Below are 14405 nucleotides of genomic sequence, written 5' to 3' on the forward strand. Positions count from 1 at the left end.
ACAGTAAAGAAAAAACAGTATGTACTCGATAAGATATATCAGAGTTTCGTTTGTAATTTAGTCTAGATGCCATCTAATTATTTACTAACAAGATGACCTCCGAATACTGCCGACTTTCACATAATCCGATATAAACATAAATTTAAATAGATTAATTGCGACCTCGTACAATTGGATTTTTATAGGTTTGTTAGATGTCATGTAATAGTTTAAAAGATATATCCAACGTATCCTCATTTATCCATTGTTTTGGCATCCACAAGGAAATAGCATGTGTCTTGATATAATTGTTTGCTTTATACCACGACTTGCATCCAGTTGCTTCATTAAATTTGTATAACACATTAAGTGGTATATTATTATTAATTTAACATGTCAACCTATATTAATTGACCGCCGTAAAAGAAAGGTAAAAGATATCAAAGGGACAGTCAAACTCAAGTCGAAATTAAACTGACTACGTATACGCCGTGGTTAAAAAAGAAAAATTCCAACACACAAAAAAGTACACTAAACTCAACAAAGAAGACTAAATACTGACCCCACCAAAATTTCGGTTGATAGCAGATGCTCCTGAAGGTTTAGCGTGTGCATGTCAATTTTTTTTCTCACCGAAAACAGGACATTTCTAAATTTATTAAAAAAAAAATGTGGACTTTTTAAAGATAGATCGGCTGATTATTAATTATTTCTTATTCAAATTTGAAAGAAGTGGTACTAAATAATTTTCCGATTCTGAAATCATTACAGAAAAGTCACTGTCATACAACAATATCTAACGGAGGAACTGTGATACATTTTCTAAAAGTACATATTTTTTGTCACACTGTATAATAGTAATAATTAGAATATGGAAAATTCCGAAATAAGCAAGATTGATGGCAAAGTAAACGAAATAGACATTTTGAATCAATCTCTGAAGGATGAAAACTCTGAAGATAACACCTCTGAAGATCAGATAGGTGCTCACATGTCACAAATTATAACTGTCGCGAATGATGGAGAACCGGCCAGTGCAGATATAAGAAAAAACATGAATGTAACAAGAAATAAAGACCAGACCAGTAGTGACATGAAAATTGCTATAAATGCTACGGATGGTGAACAACAGACCAGCGCTGACATGAGAAAACCTATTGTGAATGACGAGGAAACAGGAAAAGATCTGAAGTCTCATGAGGCAGCCATAGAAATAAACGACCGCGTCAGGTCGACGAATGAGGATGATTGCAAAGGAAGTAGTATCATCTCTTTAGAAGAAAATAGCCTCAACGAATTGAGCAAGACTTCATCAGAAAAAGAACAGTGCACATCTCTTGCTATAGGTGTTCACATTAGAAACGAAAATGTATTGGATACGACATCTGATAAACCCTGGCAAGAAAAAACAGTAGATATTGCGACAAGCATATCACCGTTAAGGGGAGGATTTAGTTTTGCTTGTGAATCACAAGCCGGAAGGAAAAAGATAAAACCGTTCTATAGAAAACAGAGAAGTTCTAAAATTGATACTACCTCCCTACAGTCAAAGCACAATGATGAAAACTGCAACACAGACCACCCGGACATTATTGGACAAAGTAACAAGAAAGACAGTGATTCCGTAAAAAATAATAATGAGACGACACAACCATTGACGAATATATGGAGTATTAATGCTGCAAGTCGTAGTTTACCGGTATCAATGTCAGCGCATGTTGTCCAAAATATGGAATTATTTTCATTTTTTGTCAATTCTAGTCCACATCTCAGCAAAAAGAGTAAATGGGAGGAGAAAGACGAAGAAAGTGTGAAAGACTTTTCGCTCTGTCGACCAAAGTGCATTTCTACTTTGAATTCAATCAAGAATAGGAAAAGACGCTGTAATCGAAAGACTATCAACAAATTTGAAAGTCAACAACATGCGCCTAGTCTTCGTGTGGTAAATAGTGTTGTTTACTGCACACCGCATGGCGATGTTGTGAAGTACTGGTGTCATACTTGTGGTATTCTGAAATGTGAAAAATGCGTTAACGTCGTGTATAGCAGAACATGCATCAACCACTCTGTACAGACAGTTGTCGAGTATGTGCTGAACAAAAAAGTAAGTAAAACAAAAGAAAAACAAAAATCGATTGGTGAAATTGAAATAAGTCAGATTATGATAATTACATTAGTGGTACCCTTTTGTCTGCACCAGATGCGCAATGTCTCGTCAGTGATAATCGATATTTAAAAACTAGACAGATATTGGAAAAAGCTTATTAAAAAGATGAATCAAAAAGAACAAATCCGGAAAGGAATCAGAACTTTGCATGAGGGAGATGCCTTCCTTATTTTAAAATAATGTTTTTACAATTTTAAATAAAAAAATATATATCCTTTTTTTCATGCCTTAACCAAAGTACAGGCTACTAAGTTGATGATATCCTCGAGGATTACACAGTCCCCCAGCAGATACTTCGACCAAGTTGTAGTAATAATACTATTAACCAATAAAAAGTCCGACACAAATACAAATTTGAAGAGCAAAATAAAAAAAAATCGAACATTTTTACTTCATACAATAATACATATCTGAATTATTCAACATAGTATGTCAATCGGTTATCAAGGGAAAATGTTTAATTTATATAAATCTCTAAAACTACTGTCAGACTTCCTTCACTTAATTTGACAATTGATTTTTAAATTATTTTTATTCTTGGTATGCATACAAAATGCGTGTCAGTTATATTGAGAATTTTATAACCCTTTACCCAGCTTAAATTGCTCTTAAACTTTTATGAAAAGAGATACAACCAATCCACTGTGCATGTTCTTATTCAATGGATCATCTGTTGGTACTGAGTGCAGATTTTGACAGTCGTTTAAACGGGTAAAATTAATCTAAAAAAATCTAGACATTGAAAGAGTTTGATATACTGTAAATACACGTGTATATTGTAGAAAGTAATACACCCTCTGGTGTTGGTTAATAAACATGTTAAGTATTAAGTATAAAATCATAACGGTTATCTAGATATAGAGCGGACACGATCTTCACCACAGGACACAGGGTTGTCAACTGAAACCAAAGTTTTTTTACCTTGACCTTTGACCTAGGAAGTTGTACATATATCATGACACGCCCTCTGGTGGTGGTTAATAAACATGTAAAGTATAAAGTATGAAATCATAATTGTTCTCTAGATATGGAGCGGACACAAAGTTAAAGTGTTACGGACGGACGGACGAACGGACGGACAGATTGATCACTATAGGGCGACCCGCCTAAAGGCGAGACCCTTATAAACGAGTCTAAATTGAAAACTACGATCACACCATTGATTGCGTTGGATAAAAACCGCAATTTTTATACGTGTGCATGTAAAAAAAAAATTCGTTTTAGAAGGGTCTAAATACAGCACAAACAACATTTTCCAAAAGACCAAAAAAGTGAAGAAGTATATTTAAACAAAACTCATTTGACTAACAGGTCGAACAACTGATGTTCTTTAACCCTGCTGACTGCCATTGGCGATTGCCAAATAAAATTGATCACAAGATGTAACAAAATGGATCTTAATATAAATTTAATACTAAACAGAAAACAAAGTAATTTATATATACAACTCGTCTAAACATCAACCCAACAATGTTAGATCTGTAAATTTACTTTTGCTAATTTTTTGTATATATATATATTTATTTAAGGTAAAATTGTCATACATTTCAGTACAGTAATCAACATTGTATTGTAATCTGAATCACTACAAAAATTAACAACTATGTAAACAAAGAAAAAAAACGCACGTTGACACTCTTTAGACAAACCACATAAGCAAAATTGAAAGACAGTAATACAAAAAATAACCATAGTACAATAACAAAATGGTGGATTGTATAAATACTGTATGTACAAAATCACATAATGATCGGAGGTATAAGCCTAGACAATGTGTGCACCTGTAAATTTGTGTTTGTCTTCATTGAAAATATTGATATATTCCCTCCAAATTTTAATTTTTTAAAACAAAATCATTCTACTTCGTATATGTATATAGAAAGACCAAGGACACAGAACTCAGATGAAAAGTAGCATATGTTTGAGGACAATTGATCAAGCAATGAGAGTCTTACAACTAAATGAACAGCAAACCGAAGTAAGTATGAATGGCCAAATATAAAGCAGTAGGTTTTTATCGATGGATTGTGTCTCAAAATTACCAATATCTGTTGAAAATTTCTTTAAAATTCAAAGTCGTTGAATTTTTTTTTAATATAATTGTACAAGTTAAAGAAAACGTTTCATTAAAATTAACGATAAAACTACTTTATCGCAATTTGTTTATGTCGATTGTGAAAAACATGCATAGAATTGGTATTTGATCAGTAGTTTATGAACAGAAATGAAGTAACGGGCTTAATACAGTTTTCACTACTGAACCAATATTTGTAAATTTAATTTAAGAAAAATAGCAGACATTTAAAATGTGAATGTGTATTATCGATTTTTAGTGCACGCAACAATGTTTATTTTATGCAATGTCCAAAGAAAATCATGCACATCAAAATAAGAATAATGTGATATGGATATCAATCCTGTTTTTTTCTACTGACATAGACATTTAAAAGTGCTAGTTATTAATTTAATAGTTCACTGGAAGACATATCACCCTATCTGAGAAAATATTTCTGAATCCGAATCTGTATCAGTCTTTGCCTTTACTCCTAAATACCGATTGCGTAGCGGAAAGGACCAAACACCAATAAGTCTATGGGTTATATTGACCAAAAATACACCCATGATAAAACTATGAGACAAAGAAAGCGTTGGGATATGCTGGATTTTAAAACATTTGTGAACATTTAAAAAGATACTTTGTTCACTTATCATGTATATGTTGGGGTGCGTCATCGTTTCATATTGTCACATATTTTTCATATCAAATATACACTTTATGCTCAAATTATATATATATATATTAATCCTTATTTTGTAGTTTCAAACATTGATCCAAAAAGATTTGATTCGACAAGAATTTATATCGTTTCATCATTTGTTATATGATGAAGAACGCATTTTGATGGAAAGTATTGATGAGGTAAATTAATGTGTACATTCTACATTATCAAAACGAGCAATCAACAAATTAAAGTGGATTCGACATAAAATTCCTAACTAGATTCATCATAGATACCAGGATTACAATTGCGTTTCTGCTTAAAAAGACTTTAGTGACGCTAGAATCAAAAAAATTCTAACAGCGAAAAAAATAGTACGATGCTGAAGAGCATTGATGACCGAAAATTTCGAATAGTTTTGTCAAATATTGCTAAATATTTTGTCCTGGAAGAAACTCCTTTCGTTTTTTGGTAATTATGACCATATCAAGATAAATCATGTCAACACAGAAGTGCTGACTAAGGGTCTGGTTATACCCTTGGAGAGAAACCTTTACCAGGACAATGTTAATTTCAGTAGGTTACACATATAGTAAAAAAATATAATTAAAAACATAAACAAGTTTCATCGAGAAACCATAAATCAATCATATGATAATAACAAAAAAATCAATTTATTATTTGCAAACTATAAAGAAACAACAGAAACAATATAATTTGCAAACAGAATAGATAACAACATCGGGCCAGTAGAAAGAATCCAACAACTTTAGTCTTAGATGCATGATTTTTTTATGAGGTGTTAGTGGCTTTAACTGGCTGTCAGTACCAGCGATTACCCTTAGATCTGTAATTAGTGTCTTTTCATTGGTGGGATGTACAAATACCTGTCCACGTTCACTTGTATATGTTGTATTTATATTTTTGTCCATCTGATGAGTTAAGCCTTTTTCAAGATATTTGTATTTGTATAGTTCATTCTGATGTTGCACTGTTACGCAACTATCCCAGGTTAGGGAGAGGGTTGGGATCCCGCTTACATGTTTAACCCCGCCACATTATCTATGTATGTGCCTGTCTCAAGTCAGGAGCCTGTTATTCAGTGGTTGTCGTTTGTTTATATGTTACATCATTGTTTTTCGTTCATTTTCTGTACATAAATTAGGCTGTTAATTTTCTCGTTTGAATTGTTTTACATTGTCATTTCATGGCCTTTTATAGCTGACTATGCGGTATGGGCTTTGCTCATTGTGGAAGTCCGTACGATGACCTATAGTTATTTATTTCTGTGTCATTTTGGTCTCTTGTGGAGAGTTGTCTCATTGGAAATCATACCACATCTTCCTTTATAAATTAGTTGAACAAAGTATTACATAGGAGACAGAATTTGAATAATTTAATTATTTGACGACCATTAAGAATTGATCATGATTACCAGAAACATCGTCTTTATTTTGTTACATAAACTACGAAAAGTAGTAATTGCAATCCAGCAACAATTATATCCTTAATAAAATCATTATTATTTTGCGGTTAATCAACAATATCCACAAAAAGTAAAGTGGTTTATAGTTTTCATATCGAAATATTCTATGAAATTTCTATGTTTCTGTTGTTTCGTTATTTTCCTCTTACAGTTAATGTGTTTCCCTCGGTTTAAGTTTGTAACCCGGATGTTGCTTTCGCTTAATTGATTTATGACTATTTAATAGCATTATATACTGTTGCTGTCGAATATAAAGAATCAATGGATAAAGCCGAAGTAAGACGACGCGTGAAACTGAAGTATCGGTAGTGTTGATACTTCTAGATAATGTTAGTTCAACTATTTTTATTCTGAGTTTCTATTTGCTCAATTTTAGTTATTAAGTGTTTAGTGGTCTACACTTTCTCATTTTTTACTTTGTCTGTTATTATGGTGTTGTTAGTCCTTCTGCAACTAATGAGTTTGATACATCCCTGGTTTTGGTTTATATTTTGAATAACGGTCAGTAATTATTTTATGCAAATGTTTATCTCTGACAACCATCATTACTACAAAATAAAATAATCGAATAATGTTGAAATGATATTTCCGAAGTACAATTTTTAATGTTTTGTGCATTTAAGTGTCTGGAAAAATACAAAATGCAGACTAGAATGACAGAACAAGAATGTGGCACCGTTCTTGAGGAAGAAGCCAAACTGATGAGTTATCATTTAAGTGTTCTAACGAAAGATGATCCGTTTGGGATGAACTTGAATGTAAATATAAAATATTTAAAACAAATATACGTTTTTGTTAGTATTGTTAAACTCAAGATTTCTTTTTTGGTTTGTTCTATGGGTATTTTATTGATTCTTTCAAATGTTTAATACACATATCACTTTGGCTTAATATTCTATAAAGTTCAAGTTAATAATAAAAAAAAAACACATTTATATTTCATGACATATTTTGGAAAATAATCCTTTCTTAACCATTTTATCAATGTTGTGTCTCATGGATGTATATTTTATTCATATCTCAGTGTGATACAAATTTACATAGTACGTACAAATATTTCCTTTTTGTTTCTTTCATAGATAATCGAGAACTCTATTCAGAAAGAGTAAGTACCTAACATAAGCATTTAGTTAACATAAATGTATTGAAAGACGTTGTGCAAAATAACATACCGAAGAAATGGCGGATTGTGGAATAGTAAATGCAAAAATACGCTCCATAGGTTTAAAAATATCATTTTCAAAGTGGATGGTGGACTGCTAGTAGTTCGTACTGATATTATTAACAATATAAATGTCTTGATTCACCATTGAATGGTCAATTTTTAAAAAGTTATTTAGAAGCTAGGGTTCAAAATCCCTCAAGTATAGTTGATGGTGGTGAACTTTGCTATTCGCTTTAGGCTCCGTTTCTCATACACGAAAAGAGTGAAATAACACAAATACGGAACTCATAGGAAAATTCTGATGGGAGGGTTCATAAGCAAATGATCAAATAAAAAGCTCAAACACATCAAACAAATTAATAACAACTGTATGTTCTTGACTTGTTACAGGCATTTTATTATGTAGAAAATGGTAATTAAATCTGGTTTTGTAATTCTTGACATAGTCATGTACTTTTACATCATTTGATTTAAAATGTATAAGTTTGGACATTTCTTTATAATGGTAAATACAGAAATGCAAACAAATCATAGATGTCATGCTCATGTTCTTGTAGTCTAGTCGAAAAGTGTGTCCATTTGAAAAAGTAAAAGTAGCTTAAAAATGTATCGAAACGGGAAATGTGAATAAACAAAGAGTATTTGATTTTAAGTTACTAAATAAAAACTGTTAGAAAGACATAGACAAGGAATATTATGTTGATTGAATTTGCATATTAAAAAAATATCAATATTTGGAAGCAACACGACGGGTGCCGCATGTGGAGCAGGATCTGCTTACCCTTCCGGAGCACCTGAGATCACCCCTAGTTTTTGGTGGGGTTCGTGTTGTTTATTCTTTAGTTTTCTATGTTGTGTCATGTGTACTATTGTTTTTCTGTTTGTCTTTTTTCATTTTTAGCCATGGCGTTGTCAGTTTGTTTTAGATTTATGAGTTTGACTGTCCCTTTGGTATCTTTCGTCCCTCTTTTGAATAAGATAAAGTAATTTAACATATATTTTAGGTTTACATTTACCTTCTTCATCGTACTATTCTTTATGGTTTTAGGTTTTAATCTTATCGAACGATTTAAATTGAATAAAAAGACATATACGTAAATGATGTTAATTTCATAATGATGGTTTTTTTTTTTATTCATTGTGCTATTATTGATAGTTAGATTTTTAAAGTTATCACTTTCAATAAAAAAAAAACAAAGATTAGATCACGATATACAAATAAGAAGATGTGGTATATTTTGCCAATAAAACAACTCTTCACAAGATACCAAGTGATACAGAAATTAACAACTTGTGGTCGTTGTACGGCATTCAACTTATCAGATCGATACAAAGCATTTTAGAGCCATGAGTGTGCAAATATTTAGTTTGATTTTAAAATCAGTATTAATACCAATCACCAATATGCAAAGACCTAATTACAGTGTGAAATTGGTAACCTTTTAGAATATTAAGTTTATTTAAACGATCGATAAGTTTACTCGGATAACATCTAAATTTTCGGACTCGGTCAACAACATCTCCGTTAAAATGATGATGTGCTCCCATTTGAAATAAGTTGTCTACAGTATAACCAAACTTCAAAACCAAATTGTTATATCTATAGAAGAGATTAGAAAAAGTATAAGTAAATTTTGTAACGTATTTCCTGGCTTCATAACTTTCGAGTCATATATAGAATACGTTCATTGAAATCTGAAACGAGAAAACACAAGCGTAAAGAACGAGTTGTGCAATATAAAACAGTAAGATGGTGCTATTTATACATTTACGAAAGTTTGCACAATGTAGTATCGATGTCATTCTGTGTTTTAACCTATTATATATAAAAAAAAAATAGATGTGGTATGATGGCCATTGAAACAACTCTCAACAAGTGACAAAAAAAGACACATAAGTTAATAGCTATATGTTACCGTACGGCCTTCAACAATGAACCCATACCACATAGTCAGCTATAAAAGGCCCCGAAATGATACTGTAAAACAATTCAAACGAGAAAAACAACGACCTTATTTATGTACAAAAAATGAACGAAAAACAAATATGTAACAAATAAACAAATGAAAACCACTGAATTAAAGGCTCCTGACTTGGGACAGGCACATACATAGAGAATGTGGCGGGGTAAACAAGTTAGTGGGATCCCATCCCTCCCCTAACCTGAAATAGTTTTGTAAAAGTACAACATAAGAACGAACTTTAATCAGTTGAAAAAGGCAATTTTTCGTTCCCTATTGCTAATTTTCCCATTTTAAGATGGCGATGTTCCTTTGGTACCATCTTACGGTGTTTATATTTCACAGATCGTTCGCGATGTCCGTGTCTGGTGTGACTTTTTGATTTTAACGAACGTAATCTATGTATAACTGGTAAATTATTAAGTCATGGATTTCGTTACCATAAAATACTTAAAACCTTTACTAAATTTATCCATAGATATAAAGATTTGGTTTTGAAGTTTTGGTCGTACCTGTAGAAAACTTATTTCAAACAGGATAACACATCCTCATTTTTACGGAAATGTTGTTGAAGTTTAGAAATGATCCTGGTAAACTTTTCGCTCCTTTGAATAAACTTATTCCTAAAGGTTACCAATTCAACACTATAATAAGTTGATTGGATATTGTTTTCATTGCAATAAATATTGATTTTGTTATCAGTTAATTAAATGCAAACTAAATATTACTAGTATGTTATATACATATACACATTCATGGATCTACAATCGTCGATACCTGTATCTTGGCATAGCACAAGGTCGTGTTTTTCTCTGACTGTTTATGACGTCTTAAAACTAAATCCATTGGATGTTGGATGTGTAGGGATTGATAATTTAGTCTTAGATGCATGATTTGTTTTATAATTTGTTAGTTGCTTTGAGCTGGTTGTAAAATAACTGCGAGTACTCTCAGAGCTGTACCTAGTGTCTTTTTGTTGTTGGGATTTACAAGTACCCGGCCACGCCCACTTGTATTTGTAGTATTTGCATTATTAAAACGTTTCATCGCACACGTTATGTTCCACGCTCTTCTTGTAAGATTATGATATTGTACATTTACAATTGATCAGTGAACGGCTGTTTCTCTAACTCTTCCTTTAAACCTTTATCAGTTGGTCGAAGATTCAAGAAAACGTAAAAGGAGTAATAAACTCGATACAACATATGCCGACAGACATTAAAAACAAGTTATCACTCCGGCAGCAGAAAATGGATACCATGAAGCAGCTGAGTAATGGTGAGGAATTTCACATTAAGATAAAAGATGTACCATAGAAATGTTTATCAAAAAACATTTCCGAGATTAAAGATTAGCATATCGTAACATATTCATAAATAATTGACAACTCTACATTCACAATGGTGAAACCATAAACAGATAATTCCCATGATGTATTACTAAACTTACCTAATAATACTTAATTTTTTTAAACGATAAACAAATGAGAGGGATTTATGAATAAGCCTGGGACCCTTGTATAAAGCTTGGCAGTATGATAGGATGAGGTTATAAACCAGTTTGACAGAATAAATATGAGTCACTTATTGTAGTGTGCACAAAGAGTTTCTGATGCTCCCTATAAGAACCTTTCAATTTGTTATCTATTTTATCAAAGATATATATTGATTGTGAGTGGTATAATTGAGGATGACTGGTGTTCGCCTGTATTTTTTTATATATTCATATAATTCTTTATTATTTCTTTATTAAATATTTTCTTAAAAAGATGTCGCTTCAAAAATAGGTCATTTGTACATTTTTTAATTCTTATTTCAGCACGAGATCCGTTTGAACTTTGCCCGCTGAACTTTACATTGTACTTCGATGGTTCAATTATGGAGTATCCTATCAAAGTATCCGATCTCTTCATATGCAAGAACTTAAAACATACATTTCCGAAAGCTAAACTTCATATTGAAGTTTTTTGCGGTCGAATGGTTATTCATGAAGAATCGTTGAATATGTATGACTACATATTTAACTTTGACGGTAGGCCCCGTTTGAGTGAGTGGTGTCGCTATTTGATAAAGGCACGACTAACTGATACGACTACATGTAGGAATATACGTTTAATAGGTTCGTATATATAGTTTCTGTTATGTAATACTAATGGATTTACGAAAAGAAATTCTTGATACTTTTACTCCTTCGAAAAAAGAAAAAAATGTTTTATTCATAATGTAAATGATAATACTACATAGTTATTCATACGATTTCATAATTTTGATTGCCGAGGCATTTCAAAAGTTTTATCTCCGTATAAACATTTCTATGCGACTATGTCAAAACAGTGCATTGGAAACTCGTAACTTCACAGTTGTTACATTCACATTTTATTATAAGAATTGTATGCTTGTTGTATCTTCTGACTCATTTTTACATAAAAAATCAGTATTATAAATAAGTTTGTAGACTATCAAGTAATAAACGTTATTTTCGTCAGACTACAAATTTCTGTAAATCTTGACCAAAAACAACATCCGTGCAAACAGAAATGCAATTAAATAAAATATGAATATCGGAACGTCGTTATGATAATTGAACGGTAAAACATGATATTTATTTCGTTGTACTTCGGGGGAAAAAACGCTACACTGAAATTATTGTATTGCAAAAGATTCAAAACTGTTTAACCTTTCTTTTTTTTCGTGTTTGTGACTTCTTTACTTCTTTCTCCACCAGGTCATAGATAGGTGAGCCATGGAGGATCAGCTGATCGCAGTAAACGTGAATACTTTAGTGGAACTGACGACCTCTCGTGCAATTAAAACGTTCATAAAAAATACAATAACATTAATTCTGTCTTTTATCTTTGAATGTATGTTGTATAAAACAAACGTTTATTTATCCAGAATTTAAATCACTGTTTACGTTGCACTTTTGTAAATATATACAATGTAATTCCCTTTCGGAACACCCTTTACGTCAAAAACATTTTTACTATTAAGTTTTGTAAAAAAAATCCTGAAATGGAAAGTTTTAATGCACTACTATTTTATTTTAATGTCAAAACATTTTGCTATTCGGCATTTTTTCAACATTTATATGGCCGCTCTTCTGAGAGTTTAAACTTAAATTGTGTAGTACCTCTCCCTTTACTTTTGTTTTAATATTTTGGTCAATTTATACTGATGACATTCCCAAGATCTGTCTCTATGACATGAAACTTAAGCATACCTGGGAACCAGTACAAAAATTGAAACAAATATTAATGAATATAAGATATATCCATAAAAGAGGTGTGGTTTGTCAAACAAGTGTATTTACAAAGTGCAACCTAAACGTGTTATGACTTAATATGTTTAACAGAAAAAAAATTAGATTAGCTCGATGAAATACAACGCAAAGATTTTATCTTTTCATTATAAAAGTCGAAATTAATTCATAATCAAATTAGGTGGTATTGTCTATGTGTATAAAATCTACATTAAAAACTTTAATTAAACTGTCAATTTGTTCATTGGTTCATTATCGATAAACAAGTCTGGATTTACCTGAAAATGTTAAATTTGGTATTGTTTAAGTGCCGTCTGAAATAGTTCATATTCGTCGTTTGAGACCTTTAATGAGTAACCTTTAAAACTATATATAAATAAAAATACAAATCCGACTTGTTTAGTTGGAGATTTTAATGCCCAATAAAATTAAGGGATTTTATAGAAAATCATAACACAGAAGATTATTGTGTTAATAATATTGATATTATCACGGAACCAACTGATATTGAAAATGTTAGATGAATGTATATCCGTAAAAATATAATTAGTTCTAATCTAAGAGTTTAAATCCAGGAGAAAACTATTTATGTTTTAAAATATGTGGAATGATATAATTGGAAATGACAGAGCTAGGAAATCCATTAGAACAAATTGAGTGTAGTATATTGTACTTTCAACACAGATGATCTATTGAAATACTTAAATTCATCTCATTGAACTCAGATATTCATTCAACAATTTCACTAGTTTCGGAAGTGATTAGGCATGAATGTACAAATCAAAATGAATATGATAGAAACATTCAAGTTACAATTAAACCATAAAAATTTGAAAAATGTTAGACTTTAGAAATGATATCAATATCTAGAGTTCTAGCAGTTCGGTTGATAACAAAGACATTTTGAATCTAGTTGTTGTACATGCCATTTCTAATAAATTCTTTTGTAAGAGTGAATCATTCCTGTCTACAAGAAAGTATCTTGAAGAACAATCAGCTGAAGCTATGTATGGATTATTGAAGAAATGTAGGAGAAATAACTTATATATTGAATGTCAAATTGGTTTGTTTAAAACAAAAAAGTAGAACAAATGAAATAATTTGGATCAGAAATTTTGGGGTTTGAAAATTTAGATGTTCTTGTAAGAATACAGTTGAGATTTTGTAAAATTATATTTCATTTGAAGCAATTAATATGCAACTATATTGTATATACTGTGCGAGGAATATTTCCTATATAACTACAAAAAAATACACATAAAAGTACGTATAAAATGTTTGGTTTAGACTGTTTAGATTATTTCTCATCATTTATATGAATTTTAAAAAAAACATTGAGAATGGAAATTGGAAATGTGTTAACATATAATAATACTAAATTTAAAAAACAATATAGGTTATAGGATACTAATAATAATAAATGCGCCAATATCAGACTTTTTGCAAGAGTTACATAATATACACATGGGAACTATTAATGAATTATAGCAACACCTTGATTTTTTAAACCTTCAAAAAGCAGCCTCCTTTTCGAAAGAATATGATAAAATATTTGTATAATCTAATGAAAAATTGTTAATGATAACATAAGCATTGAAATAAAATGAAGTAATGTTTGTACAAAAAAATGCATTTTGCATTTTACTGTAATCGATCTTTACAATGTCAG

General features: G+C 31.0%; 1 protein-coding gene across 2 annotated transcripts; it reads left to right on the forward strand.

Moving 5' to 3' along the window:
• Positions 1 to 731: 731 nt before the first annotated feature.
• On the forward strand, positions 732 to 11851 carry LOC139520583 (uncharacterized). Of its 2 annotated transcripts, XM_071313373.1 has the most exons (7): positions 732 to 2083; positions 4026 to 4124; positions 4965 to 5066; positions 6976 to 7110; positions 7432 to 7457; positions 10632 to 10756; positions 11297 to 11850. In XM_071313373.1, the coding sequence occupies exons 1-7, from the start codon at positions 851 to 853 to the stop codon at positions 11608 to 11610; spliced, it is 2034 nt and encodes a 677-aa protein (XP_071169474.1). In that variant the 5' UTR covers positions 732 to 850; the 3' UTR covers positions 11611 to 11850. The 2 variants fall into 2 exon arrangements, with proteins under 2 accessions (XP_071169474.1, XP_071169475.1); XM_071313374.1 differs by lacking the exon at positions 4965 to 5066 and having other exon boundaries at positions 11297 to 11851.
• Positions 11852 to 14405: the final 2554 nt, after the last annotated feature.

This window comes from Mytilus edulis, chromosome 4, assembly GCF_963676685.1.
Source record: "Mytilus edulis chromosome 4, xbMytEdul2.2, whole genome shotgun sequence".
Taxonomy (NCBI): domain Eukaryota; kingdom Metazoa; phylum Mollusca; class Bivalvia; order Mytilida; family Mytilidae; genus Mytilus; species Mytilus edulis.